General features: G+C 36.9%; 1 protein-coding gene across 1 annotated transcript in view; it reads left to right on the top strand.

Moving 5' to 3' along the window:
- The window catches only part of kif21b (kinesin family member 21B), a 113,000-nt gene that overhangs the window by 69,755 nt on the left and 18,181 nt on the right, over positions 1 to 25,064 (top strand). The window contains exons 19-27 of the mRNA XM_062987099.1: positions 2,937 to 3,140; positions 4,853 to 4,954; positions 6,358 to 6,523; positions 7,293 to 7,353; positions 7,441 to 7,489; positions 8,857 to 9,062; positions 9,516 to 9,590; positions 10,693 to 10,806; positions 20,197 to 20,235. Of these exons, the coding sequence (XP_062843169.1) occupies positions 2,937 to 3,140; positions 4,853 to 4,954; positions 6,358 to 6,523; positions 7,293 to 7,353; positions 7,441 to 7,489; positions 8,857 to 9,062; positions 9,516 to 9,590; positions 10,693 to 10,806; positions 20,197 to 20,235 (1,016 nt within the window). The remainder of the gene's footprint in view (positions 1 to 2,936; positions 3,141 to 4,852; positions 4,955 to 6,357; positions 6,524 to 7,292; positions 7,354 to 7,440; positions 7,490 to 8,856; positions 9,063 to 9,515; positions 9,591 to 10,692; positions 10,807 to 20,196; positions 20,236 to 25,064) is intronic.

Here is a 25,064-nt window from a genome sequence, read left to right as displayed (position 1 = left end):
TTTAAAGCGCTTAATGGTCAAGCCCCGGCTTATCTCAGTGGTATGCTTTCTCCCGCAACCGCACAGCGATCTTTAAGATCAGCCACTCAGAATTTGTTGACTGTTCCTAGGGCTCGTTTGAAGCTAAAAGGTGATCGTGCATTTGCAGTTTATGCTCCGAGGCTATGGAACACTCTACCTCCTAATATTCGACAAGCACCTTCGGCCGCTGTTTGTAAATCACTCCTAAAAACATACCTTTATAAGCTGGCATTTGAACAGTGAGGAGCTGTGTTAATTTTAATTGTTTAGTCTATTTGTATTTGTTTTATTTTGTCTCTTACTCTGTATTTTTATTTGGTTCTTACTTTTTTAATATAATGTTGTGTTATGTATGCTTATTCGATGTACAGCACTTTGGTCAACGTAAGTTGTTTTAAGAGTGCTTTATAAATAAAATTTACTTACTTACTTACTTACTTACTTGTAAGTTAGACAGTGGTTAAAAACATTAATGCGCATGTGCAAACGTTCTCTAAAAGCTATCGGAGTTTTCTTAAAGTGCGTCGTTCACCCAAAGACACGCAAATATGGACATTTCAGAAGCTCCCCGTCCAACACACTGATGTAAGTTAACAATGATTAACAAAGTAAAGCTGCAGCATCAGCGTTTTTTTCATATTATTAGCATTAACATTGTTCAGATATCTACCTACCATTTTTACCGATTACATGCGAACCACAAATAAAACGTTTCACTACATTTGTTTGGAATTCATTGACTGCAAAACTCATGAAGACACGTCCATTATTTTTAAAAACTCACCTGCGGACAAATATTTCCTCAGATAACTTCTGTATTAGACCGGCAGAGGAGAGATTCATGGTGCTGAGGAACATGCAGCACGTCTTTAACCCTTTAATGATCTCAACAAGAACTCAACTTATCCAACTTATTAATGATTTTTCAGCTGTTGGCTTCAAGTTACAAATGGTGTTTTCTTAAAGTAGGAATACCAATATTTTTTTAGTTTAACACATGCCATTCAGTGAGTAGATACGGCCACAAAGAATATTATTTAAATACAGCTTATTTTACTCAAATATTTTGATTTAAATTAATGGTTGAACAGATCATTAAAGGGATAAAAGTGCCACACGTTTTGTTAAACTCTCTTGAGTTTTGCTTTAAATTAATTATGCCAAAATAATTTTTTTGTTATTGAAATATACTACCCAAATAAAAAAAATGGGACAGTATAGAAAATGAAAATAAAATAGATGCAGTGTTTCTTGCATTTACATCGACTCACATTCTAAAAACGTTGGAACAGGAACATTTAGGGCTAGTAATAAGTTTAAAAAAAACAACTAAATAATGTCATGATTTCAAACAGGTGATGTCAACAGTTGATTATGATCATGAATTGGCACAAATCATGTTCAGACGAAAGGAAGAAAACAGGTTAATTGTTAAGGTGGTTTACAGGCTTAAAAGAACAATCTTTATATTTAAAATGACCGCTTCCATTTATACTAACAGCATTTACTTTTACTTCTACTTTTAATACTTAAGTACATTTCATATCAAATTACTTTTGATACTTAAGTACATTAAACATCAGATACTTTTAGACTTTTACTTAAGTACTATTCTAAAAGGTGACTTACTTCTATCAAAGTCAATTTCTGGTAAGATACTTGTACTTTTACTCAAGTATGGCCTTCCGGTACTTTATACCAGTCAAGTGACTGAATAATTTAAACACATACTTCTTTATTTCAACATTAATTTGACACATTAAAAAATTATTTTGGGTTATCTGAAAATATATCTGCTATGTCGAAAATGTACTTCTCAGCATGAGGTGACAGTTTTTTTTCAGCCATGGCAAAAGATCACTGTTCTTTTTTTTATATTTTGTTTATGCACTTTCTCCCTTTTTCTCCCAACATTTCAGCGTGTCCAATTGCCCGATTGCATCATGCTTCCTCTCCACTAATGCTGACCCCCGCTCTGATTTGAGGAGAACGAAGCTAACCATCATCTCTGACACGTGGGCAGCAGCCAATCACTATTCTTTTTAATGGGTGCAGTTGAACTGTCCCTCTTTTTGTAGTCAAGGAGGGAATTAGCCAAGACATTATACTGTAGAACTATTTACACCAAACAATAAATACATACACATTTGCTGTAAACATGCAGTCACAAAACAGTTAAAAATCATTAATACCCCACCACCTCAAAACTGTTAAGACAAATGCCCCGTTTAGTTTTTAATAAATTTAATAAATCATAAAAATTCTGTTTGTAATTTTTATGTGTATGTTTTGTTATTAGTATTGAAATTCATAAAAAGTTCAGATGTAATTTAATTTCAATTTCATCAACTACTTTGTCCTGGCACCAAGTCTAGTTACACTAGGAAACACTTTTAGATCCACACTTTGTAAAGATCTGTAGCTGCACTCTCATTTGGAAATAAATAGAGCAAACAAGTAGAATAAATAGAACATAACAAAACAAAAAAGTAATTAAATAATTAGTTCACTAAGGCAGCTTGTTGGTTGTGCGAGTGTTGCACAGCTACATGGGATCTAAAGAAACTGGGTTTAAGCTTCAGTCATTGCTTGTGAGGAAATTTTCAAAAATATCTTTTAAGTAAGTTGGGTATTTTAAATTGTCCCTAGGTTTAAATAAGGAAATAAGTAATTGTGTGAGTATGTTGTCCAGTGATGGATAGGCACCCTGTCTAAGATGTATTCCTGCGTTCTGCTCAGTAATGTGACTAATGTGACTAAACCCATTGTGATGGTGACCTGGATGTAACTAAATAAACTTACTAAATAAAATTAATAAATTAGTTCAGTAAAGGGCTAAAGAATAAAATAATTTGTATTGTATCTTGCTTTCTTTGTATAACTACATGCTTGTTCTTTTTCTTGTTCTGACTTAGAAACGAGAGGAGCTGTCCATGCAGCAGGAGGCAGTGTTACGTAAGCGAGAGGCGCTCCTTACCAAAGGGTCTTGGGAAAAGGAGGATGAGGGAGTTGTTCAGGAGTTAAACGAAGAAATTGAGGTGCTGAATGCCAACGTTGACTACATCAATGACAGTCTGTCTGATTGTCAGGCAACCATTGTTCAAATCGAAGAGACAAAGGTAGGTAGTTCTCACTGCCACTCAATATCTGGCTAAGCACCAAGTAAAAACCAAGCTAAGGTCAAAGTATTTGGTAAAATGTTAGCAGCACTGTTTATTGCTAATTGATTATTTACATATTGTTGACCTGCAACATATTGCCAAAACTATGTGGACAGTCTTTTACGCTTGCCCACCTCTTAAATCCAGGCAAAGAATATTGCTAGTGCTGTTCGCCGGTCGGCATACATACAGACATGATTAGCTATGTCTGAGGAGGGGAATAGTCAAAAGCTGCAATGCCCTGCAATGGATTGCTAACATGTTGAAGGTGTTCCTGCTTTGCGCCCTGTGTTATGATGCAACCTTCACTATAAACATAAAGTGGTTGATAAAGATGGTTATAAAAGTTTTGCATTAGTTTCACTTTAGTAGCTTTTAGAGCCCTGACCTTAACCCCAATGAATGCCTTTGAGATGGAATGTCAATTAAAAGTCAGGGCTTCTTGTACAACATTAGTGCCTAATTCACAAATTCTCTTTTGACTAAACGGGCACAAATTTTATAGACACGCTTTCTAAAGAGTAGAGGGCTCTTATAAAAGAGGGGATTCCAATACATATGATTTGTCCTACAGCACATAATCATGTGTCCACAAACTTTTGCAGCCAATTTTTTATGGCTGCATCTGCATTTTTTCATGGCTGCATAGGGACAGTGGTAGCGTAGTGGGTAGGGCTTTGGGTTATCAACTGAATGGTTGAGAGTTCAAATCCCAGCTCTGCCATGAAGCCACTGTTGGGCCCTTGAGCAAGGGCCCAACAGTGGCCAGGGGCACAATGACCCTGCTCCAGGGGCACAATGACCCTGACCCTGCGCTTTGACCCCCAGCTTCCAAACAAGCTGGAATATGCAAAGAAAGAATTTCGTTGTACTGTACATCTGTATATGTATATATGACAAATAAAGGCATTCTTCTATTCTTAAAGCCATAGATTGGCCTAAACAATTGATAGTTTGTTCCTATCCTTACAGGACTTTCTTCCTACCCACCTTCAAGCCAAAATTCCCAGTGTATTACTCCAGCTGTTTATTTCATTCAAATAAAAGACTGGCTAAATGTTTTAAGAAACCTGCCAAACAGTTACAACTATAAAACACATTTTGATAGAATGCCCTAAATACACAAAGGAAAGACAACAAGTGCACATGCCTGAAACCATAAAATAAATTCTTACACAAGAAAACACAAGAACAGTATTAACCTACCTCGCAACCATAAAAATGGAAATATTAAATGGACCAAATGATAGACAAAATAAAAAAACCCAAATATATAATACCCAGCTTCTGCCATTAAATGACACACATGTGTTTAACATGGCGTAAAAATCCCAAATAAATAAATAAATAAATAAATGTTTTAAGACTAAGCTAAATGTTTTAAATCATACTTACTGAGTACATTCAGTTTCTCCTTTTAGTGTCCCCTTCATGCCACACCTTAATCAGGCATAAATTCAAACAAGCTTGACAGATAAGTAGAAAGCCGCCTTATATTGATTGGCTAAATATTGCCTACCACCTCAGTTTGGTTTTGCTTCTTTTGGAGCTTGGGCCTCTATTTATTTCTCCTCTTATGGAGCCTGGGGTCATGTTTGTCTCCTATTTTTATTTTTTGTTGTTTGCATATGTGCTATAAAATGCCTTAAAAGCTAGTGTCTTTTCTTAAGGATGAGCTGGACTCAGTGGACATGTCGGTGGTCATCAGCTCCTGCTCCCTGACTGAAGCTCGCCACCTGCTGGATCACTTCCTGAAGGCTTCCATAGATAAAGTGAGCACACACACACTTTTTTACAATTATACTAAAAGGGGAAAAATTTGAATATACTAATCACGAAAAAGCCAATGGCAGCTGCTGCAGTTAAACCGGCTGTTAAATCAACTCTTTCTTTAAATGTTCACTGCACATGGACTGCAGAACATCTAATGTACACGTACACCGATCAGCCATAACATTAAAACCACCTCCAAACCTTGTTTCTACACTCACTGTCTATTTTATCAGCTCCACTTACCATATACTGTAGAAGCACTTTGTAGTTCTAGAATTACTGACTGCAGTCCATCTATTTCTCTGCATACCTTTTTAACCTGCTTTCACCCTGTTCTTCAATGGTCAGGACCACCACAGGACCACCACAGAGCAGGTATTATTTAGGTGGTGGATCATTCTCAGCACTGCAGTGACAATGACATGGAAGTGGTGTGTTAGTGTGTGTTGTGCTGGTATGAGTGGATCAGACACAGCAGCGCTGCTGGAGTTTTTAAATACTGTGTCCACTCACTGTCCACTCTATTAGACACTCCTACCTCCTACCTGTAGAAACAAGGAGGTGGTTTTAATGTTATGGCTGATCGGTGTATACAATTGCCAGACACTCTTACACTAGGGAAACAAACAATAACTAACCTTAAAGATGATCTGCTGAAGAAGTTACTCAATCTATGCTTGCTGCGGAGACCAGACCTGTTGCCCGTGGTCTCGAGAAGGGACACTGCAAATGGTGTGTGAGAAACCAGAAGCACTGCAAACGGGTTGGGGTCCGTTCTGGACTTAAAACAAAACTTAGCTGGCCAGCTTTTCCATCTCTTTTGCTTTCCAATGACTACTCCTTGTAAAATAAACTGCACTACATTCAACTACAACTAACTACTCCAGATCCAAGAACCAACAGAACACAGGTCTGCCATGAAGTACAATCTGCTGAAACACAAGTGTGATCATCTACAGTTAACCAGAAAATCCTTCAGGAAAAGAGTTTGTTTCAGGTCAAATAAAAATGGACTGTTTGGAGGAAAAGACCTAACAACACTGCACCTATTACAAAACAGGGTGGCTGGTTATCCAGGTTTGTTTTGCTTGATGTATTTATGACCCAACAGTGGTGTATTTAAGACCCAAAAATGTTGGACAAAGACCTATGTCATTTATGCATTCACAGAAAAGAACAGTTACAGTAAGTGACATACCAAAAACTATCATGATTGTTTATACAGTCTAAAAACAAGACAAATGATACATAGTAATTACACAATTATCATTCAACAGATGACTTGTGCACGAAACCCTAATTTGAAGAACTGAATGTGCATCATGATCTTGAGAATTTCAATAATGTACTGATTCTGTACCTGTGTATGTGTGTGTGTGTGTGTGTGTGTGTGGTTGTACAGAATTTGCAGGTAGCACAAAAAGAAGCTCAGATCCGTCTGTTAGAGGGGCAGCTTCGTCAGACAGATGTGATTGGCTCTGCCCATAACCACATGATCTTGGATGCATTGAGAGAAAAAGCGGAGTGCATACCAGAGTTGCAGGCTCTTATTCACAACGTCCAACAGGGTGTGTATTACTACTGTATTACATGATCCAGAGAACTGGCTTTGCTTTGTTTAGCACTTTGGCATCACCTAGGTTTTGCATGAATTACTTCTTTTCATTAGCCAGTGGCGTATTCCTACAGACACCTTTTAACAAATATGGAGGACATAAGCATCCTCTGTTGCTTGTGTCAGTGCCTGACACATTGCTGTGCAGAGGCCAGGCAGATTTTCAATCCAGCCTTCCTTTGTGGTGGCATCGGTGAGACTCAAACTAGTCTTACAGTGAGACACTAAACAATCAGCAAATGTGTTTTTACTGTTTTTTAATTTTGGGAAAATGAGAATTATAATATTTACTCATTTCAAATTTAAAAAAAAGTTTGCAAAGGATTTTATATAATATGTGGCTGTAAGTGCACTGGAGTATCTTTGTCTTGTTCTATTACGTGAGCATACAAAGTTTCACTATCACACTAGGTTTCACATATCAAAGTTATCAAGTGTCCAATAAAACTAAATCTAAATACACTTTATGGTCAAATGTATGTAGTATACATACAAAATATTGTGGAAAGCTTTTTCAGAAAGGTGGAGTGTGTCTTTGGTATTTTAATGAAAGGAATGTTTAATCAACATGTTCAGTGAATACATAAAATGTACAGTTGTTTGTGTGAATATTTAGACAAAACGAGTGTCAATGATTAGGGTCACATATCCACTAACTAGGGTTTTGTTCAGTGATTGCGTCTTCAGGCTTTTTTAAATATAATAGTTATTGTTTTCCATAGAGAATGGCTATGCAAGTACAGACGAGGAGGTGTCAGAGTTTAGCCAGACCTCAGAAACAAGGTCAGCTTTCTGTTCTTAGTTATAGATCCTAAAAAATTGCCCCATGTGGGAAAACATTTACCTTTCTATGCATTTTTTGTATTACAGTTACTCTCAAATGAAATCATCAGCCAGTCAAGATGACCTTAAGATCAAGGTATGGACAGTAAGAGGGTGTACTTCTTGCTCATAGTTTACAGATTTTTGGGGCAAATAGCAGAAATTTATAAATGTGTGAGAGGTAAAGACTTTTGTTTTTTAATAAAGATTGTTTTCATATCAGTAAATAAATTCTGGACAAGGTACCAATTCATTGAGTGATTTACAAATAACACATGCACACACAAAGTGGGCAGTCCACATTTTGAATTTTTAAAGGTTGGAGGATACCATGAGGTACCTGAAAAAGAAAACTCCTTACAGAAAGGAAACCCAGTTTCCTAGCACCAAAAACAATTGCATGTGTTCTGTTTAAGGAGAATATAAACATAGGTTACAATCACATCTTTTAATTTATGTTCCCATTTGTAGCATTTATCATTTCATAAATGTATTTTTAAACAGCAATTACACATTGCCAACATGCCTATAACATGTGCTTTAGAGACACAATTGAAAACCTTCCTGGTCATGGGAGGAAGCCCACAATTTTATTCAGAGGTCTTAGCAATCTTAGTACAATGTAATCTTTAGTACAATGTGGTAAAACCCCTGTTTGACTACAAAAGACAAAAAGTCGAACTTCACAATGCACGCACAGGAAGGGTGGACACTAGAGGGAATTTGCATAGTTCTGGATTCTTTGATGAAAAACTGGAACTGTTTGGCCATATGTATCAGAGGTTTCTCTGGTGCAAGAAAGATGAGGCTTATGATCAAAAACAACTGGAACTGGCAGTCTTGACTGTGTGACTGGCATTATAGATTCACAGAATTACCAGGACATTTTAAGGAGGAATATTATGGACCTTAAAAATAATTAAACTTTCAAACAAGACAATTATCCCAAGTACTTTTTTAAGTCAACAAAAGCTTTGTTAAGAAAAAAAATCTTTAAGTGGCCTGCTCAGTGTCCTATAGACAATATATGGTGGAATTTAAAGAAAGCAGACACACCAAGAAAGCCATGAAACCTCAATGAGCTGGAAGAATGGGTGAAGATTTCACAAGAGAGGCTTATCAAAGATTATCAAGGCAAAAGGATGTTCCACCAGGTACTAAGACTAGTGGTTACATAAAAAAAGTCAGACCACATGAATTGATTAACTGAATCAACCTTACAATAGCTCAGATCACAATTTCTTTTAGGATTTACTACTTTTAGTACTGTTTAATTTTTTGGATAATAGAAATAAACTAAAAAATAATACTTTGTATTTATTGTATTTTGGGCTCTTTCGCCAACTGTAGAGCCAACAAAATATCCACTAGGTGGCAGTACAAGATCACTCAACGTTACGAGCAGGCTTAAAACCTGCAGTTCAAGAAATTCCTTTGGAGCTGACGTATTATTTACCTTTACAGGCTGAGCCTCGCATCGCTGGTCAGATGAAGGCCATCTCAGCTGAATACTTGGGCCCAGTCCTAGACTGCACCACCAAGAACATCACAAAGTCTCTGGCCTCTCTGTCTGAGATTCAGGAGAACGGTTTGGGTTATGTTCTGCGTGAAACCTACTCTCGAGAAAGTGTATCCCGTACTGTCAGCCTTCCTGTTCGAGGACACACGTTGTGAGTGCCACTACACAACATATATTTAAAATGTTTTTATTTTCTACACACACTGATTATTTAATGTCAAGGCTGGAAAAATTATTTTGAGTATTTATTTACAGAAGTTACATGAAAAGTCGTTGAAGGATTATAATATAAATCACCATTACAGTACTAAACGTATAAAGAAATACAAAAACTTCAATGATGCAGATCGGTCACATCTGAAGCTTTGCTATCTAAACTGCTAGGGCAACAAGGACTTTTTATTAAGTTTTACACATTCAGGACTGCTTTTTATAAAAAGATACAATTAATCTTAATAAGTTCACCCAGTTGGACCTCCACAACAGTCCCAGTTTCTTATGTGGCCTCTTGGAAAATTGAATTGCCCACCTCTGTGTTACTACATTTTATGTTTTGAATTGTACTGTGCTTTCAGGCATTTTAACATTTTTGTATGTTGTTTAGTCCCAGGCAGTCCAGAATATCAGACCCATTTCCATTCAACAGAAGGCCATCCTATGACAGAAGCCAGTCATATAGGTAAATAAATGCTTCAGTGTTCTGCCTATAATGTATAACTAACTACTGTACATTTGATACACCACTCTTGTATATACAATTTATCACAATTTTATTAGATGCAAATACCAGTAATGTAATTTTACTAGGTGTACAATTACTGTCTGTAGCCCACAAGTTTAGTCCATCTGACAATGCATCTAAGTTTATGTGAAACAAGTTTTAACTGGCAGAGTGTGAGGAGAAGGTACGCAGGACATGCAAAATATCTCTCTTATTTTTACCTTGTTTGCAGTAGGGTGGCAAGGTGACTTGGTGGGTAGCACTGTCGCCTCACAGCAAGAAGGTCCTGGATTCCCAAGTGGAACAGTTTGAGTCCTTTCTGTGTGGAGTTTGCATGCTCTTCCTGTCTGTGTGGGTTTTATCGGGGAGCCCCGGTTTCCTCCCACAGTTTAAAGACTTGTAGGTTGGGTAAATTGGAAATAAAAAAAAATAAAAAATGCCCATAACGACACTTGAAAGTGAACTTAAACTGATGCATGTGTAAACTGTAACCTGTCCTGAATTTAACAGTTCCAAACATAATGTTTTTTATAGACAAAATAAACCTTGACTGTACCTTAAATATATATTTTACATTTTGTTTTCTGTAACACAAAAATTGCAACCATTATGCAATGGGCTCGTCAGATAATACCCTTTTTAATAATAATTTACATAATCAGCACCCTCAAAATTACTTTTATTCTTTTAATAAATAACGTTCAGAGCACTAAATGACTCTTTGTATGAGCTTATATACCCTGGAGTATAAATTTTTCACTTTTCTTAAAACATTTTATTTTTTATTAAGATAAATACAACAAAGTGACAATTAGTTTAAAGACTCAGTCTTTTGTAGACCTTCCTAAAGTCAAGTTATTATTATGTTAATATTTAAAATCTTTAAATAATAAATGTCTGAGAACCCCTAATGGAAAAGAATGTGAAAGAATAAAAAAAATTACCCACAGCTTCTTGTCATGTTTGGAGCTTTCTGTGTTTTTACACAGCCAAACTTATAGTAAATTATAGGTAGGTTAGAGGGAGTCATGCACATGAAATTGTGTTGTATTTTTCTCAGGCCTCCAGAGTCTATCTACACACCTCCTTCATCCCCTCCCCTCCGTACCCGCAACGACCGCAACGTGTTCTCCCGCCTCACAAGTAACCAGAGCCAGGGCTCTGCACTGGACAAGTGAGTACACATGCTACATTAATGTGTTCACTGTAAATACCCAATTTCACCATCATCTCCTGGCTTGTTTTTCCTTCATTGAAGTTGTACTGTAAGTAGAAAAATGAGCCGTGAAAACTATCCTTCACAGGTGCCAATTAGTTGTGGCAGAGAAAATAGGTCAGAATAGTCATTTGAGTTCATCCACATTATTTTAGATTTGTGCATTATTTTGCCCCAAAGCTGATGTGGATGCTTATTATAGCATAGCGAGTGGGCAAATGAGCTCAGGATAACCAATTATGCCACCTTGTGAAGATGGCTTATCTTAGCCACTTTCTCTCTGTAATCGAATCAGCAGTAGTTGAGATGGCCACACTGGGCTAAATCTTTTATATAGTTTAGCCCACTATATAATGGAATAAGAAATAGTAAATGTGGGGTTTGCCCATTTTCTTGCCAGATGAGGGATCTTGTATTTTTAGTCAAACAGTGCTTTCCTTCTAGGTTTTAACTTAAAGATCTAGATGTCTATTTTGCATGCTTCCAATTTTTAGTATTGTTCATTTTTCATTGACTGTTTTTTTTTTAGCTTAAAATGTAACTGAAAATGTAAGAAAGTTGTTTGTGTTTATCTTTCAACAAACTTTGTGCTTTGTACTAATAAGTATTTTTTATTGTTGCACCTCTTTATATGAGTAAGCATCCTGCAAAGATCACAAAAGAGAACAACATGCAGTATTTTAAGAAAAATAATCCAAGGGGGATACTCAAAAGTTATACAGAATAACTAATTTATTTCTGTTTAGAAAAAGTCTCTGCTCATGTAAATATACTAATCAAATACTGGTAGTAAGGAAAAACATCTCAAAATACAAGGCACATATAATTTAAAAATATAATGTAAGGTGATCCCATCTTACTGCATATAGTTTTGAAGGGGGAAGCTTATTGTGAGGTGTATAGACATATAGTATAAATTAAGGTGTCTAATTTAGATCCATTGCTACCTATGTATAAAATCAAAGACCTAGCCATGCAGTTTGCCTTCACAAACATTTGCAAAAGAATGGGTTGCTCACTGAATTTGAGTGTGGTACTGTCATAGGTAGCCATTGCTGCAACAAGTCGGTTCATGAAATTTCTTCCCTACTAGATATTTCACGATCAACTGTGAGTGGTATTATTAAAAATTTTAAGTGTTTAGGAATCACAGCAACTTAGCTATGATGTCACCACGTAAGGTTACAGAGCAGGGTCGCAGAGTGCTGAGGTGCATAGTGCATAATACTTGCCAATGCTCTGATAACTCAATAACTGAAGAGTTTCAAACCACACTAACATCAACACAAAAACTGTGCTCCCGAGCTTCATGACATGGGTTTTCTAGTCTAAGCAGCTGCATGCAAGCCTTACATTACCAAGCACCATGCCAAGCGTCGGATGGAGTGGTGTGTAAAGCATGCCGCCATTGGGCTCTGGAGCAGTGAAAATGTGTTCTGTTAAGTGACAAATTATGCTTTTCTGACAGTCCATGGAAGAGTTTGAAAAAAGTTACCTGACTGATTGCATTGTGTCAGCTGTAAAGTTTGATGGAGGAGGGATGATGCCATGGGGTTGTTTTTCTTCAAAATCTTGTAGACATTTTCCACAGAAGAGTGGAAGCTGTTATAGCTGCAAAGAGGTGGTCAACTCCATATTGATTCCTATGGATTTAGGATGTAATGTCATAAAACCTCCTGTAGGTATAATGTGAAGGTGTCCCAATACTTTTGTCCATATAGTGTACATTTTGTAATATAGTGTATCTTACTAATAATTACTTGTATAAAGATAAGATGCCTTTATTGTCATTGCACAGTGTACAACGAAATTGAGTAGCAATCCAACGGTGCTTACACATACAATAAGTAAAAATAGAAGCATAAAAATTATATATATATAAATACACCATACACACGAATGTGTAAGAATCTTAAATATAAAGAATAAAGACTAAACTATAAAACACACAGCATTGAGGTGGTAGTGGGGTATTGCACATGCCCTGATGGCTTAGGATATTGCCCAGAATAAATTGCACGTTCTAAAAAAAACAATAGTGCAGCCATAATAAATATAAATACTGTCAGAATAAAAAGAAGCATTGGCCATGTTTAAAGAGAGTCCAGAGTTCAATGTTTGTTCAGTTTTTACTTGTGCAGTGATTTATAAGAGTCAGTCAGTTGTTAGTGTGTGGTTTGGGAGTGTTCAGTTCCCGTATGGCCCTGGGGTAGAAACTGTTTTTTTAGTCTGTTTGTCCGGGCTGTGATGGACCTGAAGCGTTTTCCAGAGGGCAGCAGGTCAAACAGATGATGTCCAGGGTGAGATAGATCTCTCAGTATGTTGGTTGCTCTGCTGAGGCAGCGAGAGCTGAAAAGGTCCTCCAGGCTGGGCAGTGGGCAGCCAGTGTTGATGACCCTCTGAAGAGACCTCTTTTCTGCCGCTGAGCAGCTACTGTACCATGTTGAGATGCAGTATGTCAGCACACTCTCAATGGCGGAGCGGTAGTAGAACACCAGCAGCTTCTCCTGAAGGTTGTTTTTCCTGAGAATTCTCAGGAAGTAGAGTCTCTGCTGTGCCTTCTTCACTACTGCCATGGTGTTGGTGGTCCAGGAGATGTCTTCAGAGATGTATGTGCCCAGAAATCTGAAGGAAGGGACAATTTCCACGCAGTCTCCGTTGATGATTAGAGGTGTAGGGTCTGCACGCTTTTTCCTAAAGTCAATTATTAGTTCTTTTGTTTTTGATGAGTTCAGGGTGAGATTTTTTTGTAAACACCACTCAGACAGTCCTTGAACTTCACCCCTGTATGCGGTTTCGTCTCCTCCCGAGATAAGTCCAACTACCGTTGTGTCATCCGCGAACTTGATGGTGTTGCTGGAGTGGGTGGGGGCAGAGTCGTAAGTGTACAGAGCATAGGGAAGTGGGCTTAGCATGCATCCCTGAGGAGCACCAGTGCTAAGTGTGATGCTGGAGGAATGAAGACGGCCTAATCTAACAGACTGGGTGCGGTTTGTCAGAAAGTCCTTAATCCAGAGGCAGGTGAGTTGAGAAAGTCCAAGATCTGCGAGTTTGATCACCAGTCTGCTTGGTATGACTGTGTTGAAAGCAGAACTGAAGTCTATGAAGAGCATCCTCACATAGCTCCCCTGGTGTTCCAGGTGTGTGAGTTCTGTGTGAAGAGCAGTGGTGATGGCATCTTTGGTGGATCTATTAGCTTTGTATCCAAACTGGTGTGGATCAAAGGTGTGTGGGAGACTGGCTCTGATGGGATGTAGATCCAGTCTCTCAAAGCACTTCATTATGACTGGAGTGAGTGTGACCGGGCGATAGTCATTATGGTCGCTGATGTTTGTCCTTTTTGGCAGTGGTACGATGGTGGCCGACTTCTTGGTATGACGGATTGGGATAGGGACAGGTTGAAGATTTTGGTGAAGACCACAGAGAGCTGGTCTGCACATACCTTCAGCACCTATTCTGTCACACCGTCAGGACCAGCAGCTTTCCTGGGGTTCACTGCTCTCAGCACACGTCTCACCTCATGTTCTTGCACCGTGAGGATGTTGTTGTTGGAGACTGGTGGAGGTCTTGTGTCTGTCTCCGCTGCTTTTACCTCGTTGCGAGCAAAGAAACAGTTAAGCTCCTCTGCTAGTGAGGCGTCACCTTGAACCATCGTGCAGTTCCTGGTCTTGTGATTGATTATGTGCTGGATGCCCTGCCATACCTGTCGTGGGTCGTTGTTGACAAAGTGGTTTTCAATCTTCCTCTTGTAGGCAGTCTTAGCCTCCTTGATGCCTTTCTTCAGGTTGGATCTAGCCATGCTGTATAAGTCTCTGTCTCAAGACCTGAAGGCAGTGTTGCATTTATTAAGAAGAATTCTGACCTCCTTTGTCATCCAAGGCTTTTGGTTCGGGTACACCCTGATGTTTTTGTCAACTGTAACATTATCCACACAGTTCTTAATGTAGTAGAGTACAGTTGATGTGTACTCCTACAGGTCCTGGTCCTCAAAGACGTCCCAGTTGGTCCTTTCAAAGCAGTCCTGCATAAAGTATAAAGATCTGATTTTGCAAAATTTTCACATGTGATTATCTTCTTAGCTAAAAAGTATTGTTTATATAAAAAGAGCATTTGACATGTCATGAATTAGAAGACACCATTATTATCAGTGTAAGACACAGACATACGAGCAATAGAATCCAGCCTTATACCTACTTTGCACTAATAATAATTCATCCAGTTATTTATCTGCATGCATGCATGCCATGTTGATTAATGTTCACTTGCCAATGAAGATCAGTGCTAAAGGTGCAACAGATAGACATTTTATTAATGCCAAGTTCATTCCCCTTATGCACAATGGTGTCTGTCAGTTTCCTAAATTGCTTTTCCTTTCTTTGATGTTCCACCCTGGAACTATATTGTCATACAACAGGGCACAATGTGTGATTTAAGACAGAGAAATGCAGACTGGCAGTAATGCAAAACAGAAGCATATTAGCTGTCTTAAATGTAAGCTAGCTGTTATTGGGTTTATATATAAAATCAAAAAAAACCCCAGCTTTTGTAGTACAACATGGCAAGTATTTAGTGGAGTAGCAGGAACATTCTAATTGGAATGGATTCCACCTGAATTTGTCCTTCTATGTCATGTCAAATGACTGCTGTGAAAAGGTCTATTACACCAGGTTTGTGCAAGACATTACATACATGGGTCATTCCTACAACTTGGTGCCTTTTGTGTCCCCAGTACTGATCATTGTATTTATTAAGTAAATTTTAAACAATACAATTTCTAAACATCTTACTATAATAATTTAAACTTTCAAATACTAAACAATGTTTTCTACCCCCCCCCCCCCCCCCCCAAAATAAAATTACTGTATACATATTGTTTTTATCTCTTAGATACCAGAGGTTTTCCCATGTCCCCAGTGCTGTACATTCTGATTTAGTGATGGATATATGAGGTTTAATCATGAAAATATCTCAGTCTTTCAATACTGTTTAAATGGTTTGCTCAAGTCCTTCTAAACCTTGGATTTTTTTTTCTTAATGATTTTTATTTTATTGCTGATTATAAGGGTTTTCGCACGTCCCTCAAGTTGCTGTCCACCCTGTTATTTCTTAATAATAAAAATAATCCATTTTATTTATGGCGCCTTTCAAAACACTCAAGGACTCTTACTACTGTCTCTTAAAATGAAAAGCTGTTTTGCATACTGACATCATTTTCTGGAGTTCACATGATCTTTTTGGAGGGAAAACAACTGTGGAAGATGGGTGACTAACTCCTCATTTTAATGTTGTTTTTTCCACATTTTTTCCACATGTTATGGTCAACCATAACCTGTCCACCCTGTTATGGGATATATGAGAAAAAGCAATACGATTTGATCATTTAAAAAACTATCACACTAAAAAGCAGAAAATTCTTTGTCTGAATTCACTTTTATGCTAGCATGGTTTTGCTCACTTGCTAGCTAATGGCTAAATTTATGTCAGAATGTCCACCCTGTTATGGTCCACCCTGTTACGACCTAATACATAACAGGCTGGACAACACAGTGTATATGAGGTGCATGTGTAATTTAGCTTGACCAATATTAGTATGGAAAAGTATAACATGAGCATGTTTCATTTTCAAAAGGTTTTAAGGTCCAAAAGGCACCCAATCCCAGGAATGACCCACATATGTTGTATGAGTTAAATTTATTGGAAGCTTGCTAATATGTGAACCACAACTTTCAATCGCATTGTTTTATTTAAAACACCAAAGATCACAGAATTTTACAGACATAAAAACATACATACAAATCTAAAAATGGCTGCTCAGGTGGCGCAGCGGTAAAGTACGCTAGCTCACCAGAGTTGGGGTTTCGAATACATTGTATCGAATCTCAGCTCTGCCTTTCCGACTAGGCTGGGCGGCTGTATGAAAAACGATTGGCTGTTGTTCAGGCTTAGAGGGTAAGAAAGTCAGATCATAGGTCCTCATAACTGGTGCAACTGCGGCCCCTGCTGGCTGACTGATGGAGCCTGCACAGGGCTGAGGAATAATGCTGATGGGGGTGTGGCCCTCCATACACAGTGCCCGTCAAGTGTATGAACTCGACTCGTGCAGGTGAAAAATGCACTATCTGTACTAACTGTGCATATTGGAGGGGGCGCAAGTCAGTTGAGAGGCGTCCTCAGTCAGCGGTGAAGGGTTGAACCAGTATAGAGGACGCATTCAGGGTAATTGGACACGACTAGACTGGGGGAGAAAAATTGGGGGAGAAAAGAGGGGGAAAAATATAAATTAAAAATATATATATTTTTAAATGTATGTCAATAATTTTAAAGATCCTAATCTTTGACAGGCCAGAAGTTGTCCAGCAGGGACCAGGCAATACAGCTGGCAGCTTCATCAGCATGCCAAATTGACCATTATAAGTAAAAAAAAAAAAAAAAAAAAAAAAAAAAAAAAAGCTTGTTTAGGGATGGTCTTCTCGGTAGCACCCAGGAAAATATTTTCACGGAAATTGAGTAAAAAGGCTAGGATACGAAAAAGTTTAGAAGATTGGAATGAAGATCATTGGAACAGAGTATTGTGGTTTTATTATTATGGTATTATAAGTTTTAGAATTTTGGGTCCAGTTATCGACACTATGTGAGAAGAAGAGAGACAAAGAAGAATAAATGCATGTGGACTTCAGTGAAACATGTTAAAGGGTCTTTTCTGGTTTTGGGCTGCATTTCAGCCAGTGGTATTGGCCTCCACAGAAAGCAGAGACCTGAATAATTATACTTTAATTTGCTGGTGGTTATGGAGAGTGTGTATTATTTACATATTTAAAATATTAAAGACTTTGTACAAACCCTGACTGAACATTAGAGTTGGATTTAATTATTACCTTTTCTAATCTAATTGTGAGGGGTTTGGGCAATATATTTACATTTGCTTTTAATAACAGGATTGTTCTGTATGAACTACATTCATCAGGGTCTTGTTCTTGTTTTAGGAGAGTGTTATAGAAACTTTGGTTAAGGTTTGAAATAAACATACAGTTACTAGTGCAGGGAAGGCTGAGGTTGGGGGGTAAAATGGTTAATCTAGTTTGTTTATCTTGCATAATTTAATTTTGTTGAAGTGTTTTGTTTTGTTTAGCATTGTTAAACAAAAACTTATTTTAGGATTTCCTGCAAAATTATAGAGAAAATTAAATCAGACTTATTTTCCAAAAATGATCCAAAGCAGCCACAATATTTTACTTATTTAATGGTGTGAAGCAGAGATTTGTCTACAAATAAGTTTTCTCTCCTTGAATCTCAGTTAAAAGATAAATAAATACATAAAGGTCAGTGCAATAACAGAGGAAAAAATGTTGATAATGCAGAGTTTGACAAAGTACCTTCAAATATTTAACAAAATGTATTTATATTAGGTGATAATATCATTTTGTGTTTAAAGCATAAACATTAATTAAAAGTACAGGGATATAAAAGAGTAATCAGAGACTTTGTTTTGAGCTGAAAGAGAACCTGAAATTAAACTGCTGGTGCCCTGACTAAGTCAAAGTTTTGCCAGTTCTGTTTTTATAAGTGTTTTTTTGGCCCTTGATACACACATATTTTTTCCTAGAAAGATAATTTTTTATTTTAGTAAATAAAAATGTGTAAATGTTCAATATTCCAAGTAACAAGACATTACTGCAAGGATATTGTCCTGCAATTAAGTTATATCAGCAGGTGAACTGTCACTTAAATTTGGCAGTTATTAAAAAGTGAAAACTGTGAACCTTCAAACATGTTGCTATAAAATTGTAGTCTCCTGGGAGAGTTTAATTTGAAGGCCTTATTATTCAAAGTCAAAAGTTGCAACTGAAAGCCTTTCTCAAATAGAGAACATTTAATGGCCTTGTAGATATTTTCTCAACAAGGCACTGATTTGAGGAGAACTAAGCTAACCCTGAACTAAGCTAAGCTAAATCAGGAAAAAAAGGGGGAAAATGCAAACATGCATACATAAATATATTTCAAAAAATCACTAATGTTGGTAAAACATTAAATGAGGTAAAATAATAAAATTATCTTTTTTGTGCTGTATTTAATTACAAACCCCATTTCTAGAAAAGTTGGTACACCTTCAAAAATGCAACAAAAACTAAAATCTGTAATTAATTCACTTGAAATTTTATTTAACAGACAAAAAGACAAAGAAAAGTTTTTTTGTGTGTTTTCAACAATTAACTTCATTCTTTTTGTTAAATATAAACAAAATTAGAAATTATTGCCTTTCACACACTCTAAAATGCTGGGACATAAGCATGTTTACCGCTGTGTCAAATCATCTTTTCTTTTATTTATACTTTTTAATTGTTTGGGAATTAAAGATACTAACTGTTGCAAATTTGCCAGTAGAATTTTTGACCATTCTTGCTGTGTACAAGACTTGAGCTGCTCAACAGTCCATGGTCGCCGTTGTTTGTTTCTCCTCTTTCTTATGCGCCACACATTTTCAATAGGAGACAAATCTGTTTTTCAGACAGGCCAGTCAAGCACATGCATGTCTACAAAACTACACAGTTGTAACTCATGCAGAACGGGGCCTGGCACTATACTTCTTGAACAGACATGAAGTTCTTGGGAAAAGTTAAAAGCTTTAGTTATGTTTAAATCTATTGTCCTGGAACTGTCATTGTCTACCAGTCATACTTCTGTCTCTACAGTGTTTACTGTCATCAAAAAGGCATTACTAGCATTGTAAATGCAGTTTTACTTTCTTAATCTAATTTTGGGCCCCAAGTACTTTGTACCTATATGGTTTATGCATATAAATACATTTACACAATCTATTCCATCTATAGATTCCATCTAGTTCATTCTATTTCATCTAGTGTTTTGAATTTTATGTGTTGAATGAATGACTTGCCTTCTAAAAATCAATTTACAAGAGGAATTCTGTCAAATTTCCAATTCAGAGTATGTTGTTTTGCTTGCAGTTGTATTATAAAAAAACTGTTGTGACACAGGATTAAGAATACATGTGCTTGCACAACTAATGAAGATTTATAAGCATTTTAGTATACAGTGTTGTGTTTTTTAAAAAAAGTGTCTGAAATATTTTCTTACTTCAAAAAGACATCTCAGTAATAGAGTTATAAAATTTAAAAAAAGTTTAGAATTAGAGATATTGCAGCCAAGAGTGGGCTCCTTCACTTCCTTTGATTTCCAGTCAGATGTCATTTAACCCCTTTCTAACTTTACATACTATTCCTCTTTTCTGTTTAATTTTCTTATCTCCTATCCACTGCCTGCTTCCCTGTTCCTTTAACCCCACCCTTTCTTCCACTCTACCCTTACCCTGACTGCTGTTCTGCCCTTCAGGTCTGATGACAGCGACTCCTCTCTCTCGGAGGTCCTCAGGTAGAGATCTCTGTTTGTCTTTCTTCTTCCTGTTTTTTAAATAATTCTGCCTTACAGCTTGTCCACTGTTTGAGCATGCATCCTCATTTGATTTCTTTTATATTTCTGTTATGTGTTTGTTGTGAACCCCAAAACTGCTGAATGAATCCTCTGGTCTGATCTTGGAAAACTAAAATCTGGAATTATTTTGTTTCATGCAAGACATTTAGAATCCCTAAAAAGACCTGAAATCGAATCTGACTTTTTAAAAGGTCAGATTTGTATGTATTCAACATGTATTACTACAGAGTTTAATTACTTTTAGGATTAATAAAGTATCTATCTATCTATCTATCTATCTATCTATCTATCTATCTATCTATCTATCTATCTATCTATCTATCTATCTATCTAATTTCTCCTTATTTTCCTGCTAGAAGACTTATTTGAACTCATCTGTTGTAATATTTAACTATCATGAAACAAAGCTTATTTAATAGTAATTTAGGGCTGCCTAAAGTGCATACATTGCACTTAATATAATGCTTTCATAGAAATGACACTATAGTGTAGTATGGGATTTGGGACACATCCTAAATATTTGGACTCTGATTATGTAATTAATGGCAGACATTGTTGCACCTCTACATAGATTTTAATTTACATATCAACGTGACTGTCAATAAGTAAACAGGAAAAAGCCTTTAATGTCATTTATGTAAAGTGCTAATGTTGGCTGTCTAACTGTTGGCTGCATGTACTCTTAAAATCTCTGTTTGGTCAGTGCTTCACCAACCTGATCTCTGACTCAAGCACAGAACCTACAACAGAGCTAACAGGTGGACACACGCATGTTAATAAAACAGTGGCACTAAAATGTATTACTTACAAGATGTAGTATGCAGGCTTTTCTTACATTTATGTTTGGGAACTTTTAGATGATAAATGTGAGTTGTCATTGTAAGTGTTACAATTGGTATGACTCACTGGGTGCAATACCACAGTATTAAGTTAAACATTTGGAAATGGGAACTATCCTATTTTTGTTATTTAGTACATTGTATGCTGTTTAGGATGCAGCCTAGGTCCTTTACTTCTAGTATCTTATTAAAAAGTAGTTAATTGCTATGCATTGCTCTTGTCATTATAAGCTAAAAGCTAAAAATGTTGTTGCTAGTATTTCAATAAATACATATTGGGCTTCTGCTTTTTAACCTGTTTTGTATTGTTCCCAAATAACATATGGTCTAAAGGTTTGATAGCTGCTCTCCATCAAATTTAGTACGGTATTTTAGGCTTTATTAACCTCTAATAATAATGTCAAATGAAAATAGCTGCAGGAATCTTTGCTTGTTGTTTCTATTAGGCTCTATAGTTGAATGTCCTATAAATTGGCTCATTTAAGGCCTGCATGCAGCACCTTGTGTGCTGCATTATTCACTTTACCTTATCTAATAGAGCCTGCAGTGCCATTTCTCAGCACCTTCATAGCCCTATTATCCTGACAGTGTGATTGCATTTTTTTCTGCTGTTCTGGAGCTCTCTCATTATCCTATCAAAAGCTAATGGCACTATAATAAAGCACTGGGAGTACTAAGTAACTCATTTCTACACCTTTTCTTTTCTGTCTGAATCTCTAATCAATGCAAATCCTATGTTTGATTTGTTTTTATTGAAAAAATAGTGGATTTCAGAATTTAGATTATGGGAACAGACCAGTAAGGTTAGTTCACATCAAGATTCTTTCACCCACTAAATATGATGCATCATTCCACCCGCTTCTCCTCAGATTTCTGAGAGAAACCACTAGGAGAGAATGACGAAATCATATTTTTCACCTGCTTTCCACCCTTATTTCTGCCACCATGAGCTCACTCTACAATGACTTCAGTGCTGCATGTAGATTTTATTTGAAAATCTTTGTGGCTGTGAATTTTGCCTTTTACTTTACTGCACTCTTTGTGCATTTCTTCAGTTTGGGATACAGTTCTAATTCACAGTGTGTGCATGCTGTGCCTATGTGTGTGTGTGTTTTTGAGAAGATGTTAGCAGTGAACATCACACATTTACTCATCATGGCACAACACCTTGGTTGCCTCTAATTGGGCTTTGTGGGCATGATTGTATGAGTGTAATTTTGTGAACAGCAAGGGTTGAAGAGACTCTGCATGACTACATTATACACAGCTTTTCTGTCATTAATCACCTGCAGGGTCAAATGAGCATATTGGCCATTAGTGTTCTATATGGCTGCACATTTAATTCAACACAAGACTCACTGTTTCTGCATGTACTGAATGCCGGTCTGATCACTCCAGTCAGAGCACAATTTTATTTAAAAATTTAAGGCTGCACAGGAATGTCTAATGGTTATTTTTGCTTAACATTAAAATAATTACTTATCACATCGGGGCGGTGGATATATTGTGGACAGGACCAATTAAACTATGCTGTAATAGGACTTTAATAAAATATAATTGAGCAAAAAACAACCCATAGTTTGTAACTCATAACTAAGCAAGATAAATGTTATACACTAAGTAAGTTAGTTTTAAGCTAGGTCCATGAGGTGCTTAAAATAAATAAATGATTATGCATCTGTAGTCAATAAAACCTGGGATCTGATGTTAGCCAATTAACTAACCTAAACAACCTCATCAATAACTGATGCTCCTATCTTTGGTATTCCTTTTTCCAGTTTTTACATGTTTTTGGCTTTTAAAATTCTTTTGATCAGAAAGTAAGGAATATTTTTTACATTTAAATCACAGTTTAATTATTTTACTAATATTTAAAATGCTTGCATTTAGCCCTTTCACACATTTCTGCTTGCCTTAAGAGTTCTCTCTTAGCCACCAAGTTCCAGTTTTCTCTTAAATCAGACATCCTATTGTCACCTCTGTGCAACCGAGCCCAAATGGTGGCTTGGTTGTTGTCAGATTCAAGAGCAGTGGAAGCTTGTGCTTAACCAGTCTAAAACAATTTTTCCCTTAAACTCTTACCTGTCTCACTCTGATGTCTTCCTGGAGAAAGAGAATGGCCTGAAGTCAGATGGTTCGGAAATCATGCCAGTACATAGGAGATGCTCATTATTTTGGAAAGGAGAACTGTTAAGCTCTACTAGGTTGCTGAATTGTTTTGAAGTATGTGGGCTAATTGGTGCTAAAAGCCACAGGATGTAAAATGCTAAGCTTTCAGCCTGGGAAGGTCTGACAACACAAACTATTATAAGGTTTACAGATGTTGCTTTGTAATTTTTTCCACCATTTGTATTTACAGAAATACAAAGCACAAAATAAACAATGGGAAAATTAGTTCTTATGGATGTTGACTAAAACATTGTGAAAAATGTCACACCAGCAGTTCTGGGCCAGTTCCTAAAACTGTGCCCTCTATATTTAAATCTAAACGCTGACTGCGTTGTGTCTTGCTCAGTTAGATTGACCCTTTTCATTTTTAAACAGAAAACCAGATTGCCAGATGTCAATGTGCATCAAATTAATTTTTCTTAGACAGATTTAAAGATTTCTCTGCGAATTCTTCAGTGCTACTTTGGGGCAATACAGTTTTGCTTCAGGTAGCATCCTCCTTTGCCTATAATTCGATTTGATGCAAGGGAGACTGATAGGTGTCATGTGATGTTTATGCCAAATTGGACAATCTGTGACACAGTGTCAGGCACCAATGTCTTGGGTCACATTCCTCAAAACAGAGACAAGTAATCATCACTGCAATCTCATCTGTTTGTCTCATTTCTCATCAACTTCAAGTTGCTTGGTTCACACAGGCAATGCAGTCGGGGGCTCTCTCTAAGAAGTCTGCACTTGAGCCAAGACGGTGTGAAGCCAGGTGGATGTGGGGGTGGGAGGTTTGAAGTGAAAGCTGGCAGGAAGGTTCTGTGTAGCCTAATTGGGGCTCATCTTGCATAATATCAGGCTGTGAAGAAGAAAGAGTCAGAGCGTGGCTCCAGTTTTCTGGTGATATGAATAAATAAAGAAGTGCTGTCTGATGTTTGGTTTTTTGTTTTGGTATTGCACTGGAGATACTGTATATGAAATGAAATCTTAATACTTATCGATTTTATGTTTTTAGCAAAACATTACAGAGTTGGACAAAATCTACCTTAAATTTTTTTTATCTCATTTGCCAGATCTGGTCATTTCAATATGACAACGACCTTAAAGTTTCTAAAAAAAAAGTTAAATGTGCTGTCATTGCCTAGCCAAACTTCTGACTTGAATCCTGTGAGAACTCTATGTAGAATTTTTTATTTTATTTTACATTTTCCCCCCTTTTCTCCCAATCTAGATGCATGCTATTCCCAGATTTTATTACTCTCTGCCACTGCACCACCCATGCAGTTACCGGCCACTTCTTGGTGGTGTTAATTCTTTGATGATGTAGCATTTATGAACATTTTTTTTTGTTTATTTTCAATTTTTGTTTATATTTATAAGTACTAAATTAAACATGTACTTATCCTTAGTTTTTATCTTATATTAGGTAATGCTGCCAAGATTCTCAGCATTACATCAGTCACAATCTATGGCAACCTCTATGATCCACCTTTATTTTAGTCATGACTGACTGTACCTTGCTGCAGACAAACTGGGACCAAAAGCCTAGATATGCTGCAACCTGATTGACATTAAAACGACCCATTCCTTTACACTTTTACCACAGGATCATTTCAGTCCTGTTTAGTTTAGTACTACAATTTTCTGATAATTTCTGCTAATTATTCTCGTACTACTTGTTTGGGCCTTAATTAACACCTGCCTTAGATCAGAAACCACTTTTACTGTTTTGGTTTGCTTTTATCTGTTCGTGAGGCTTGGCTGGGCCTTGAT

Source organism: Trichomycterus rosablanca, chromosome 24, assembly GCF_030014385.1.
Source record: "Trichomycterus rosablanca isolate fTriRos1 chromosome 24, fTriRos1.hap1, whole genome shotgun sequence".
Lineage (NCBI taxonomy): Eukaryota > Metazoa > Chordata > Actinopteri > Siluriformes > Trichomycteridae > Trichomycterus > Trichomycterus rosablanca.
Note: the sequence above shows the minus strand (reverse complement) of the source record. Positions and strands in the feature narration are given on the sequence as shown.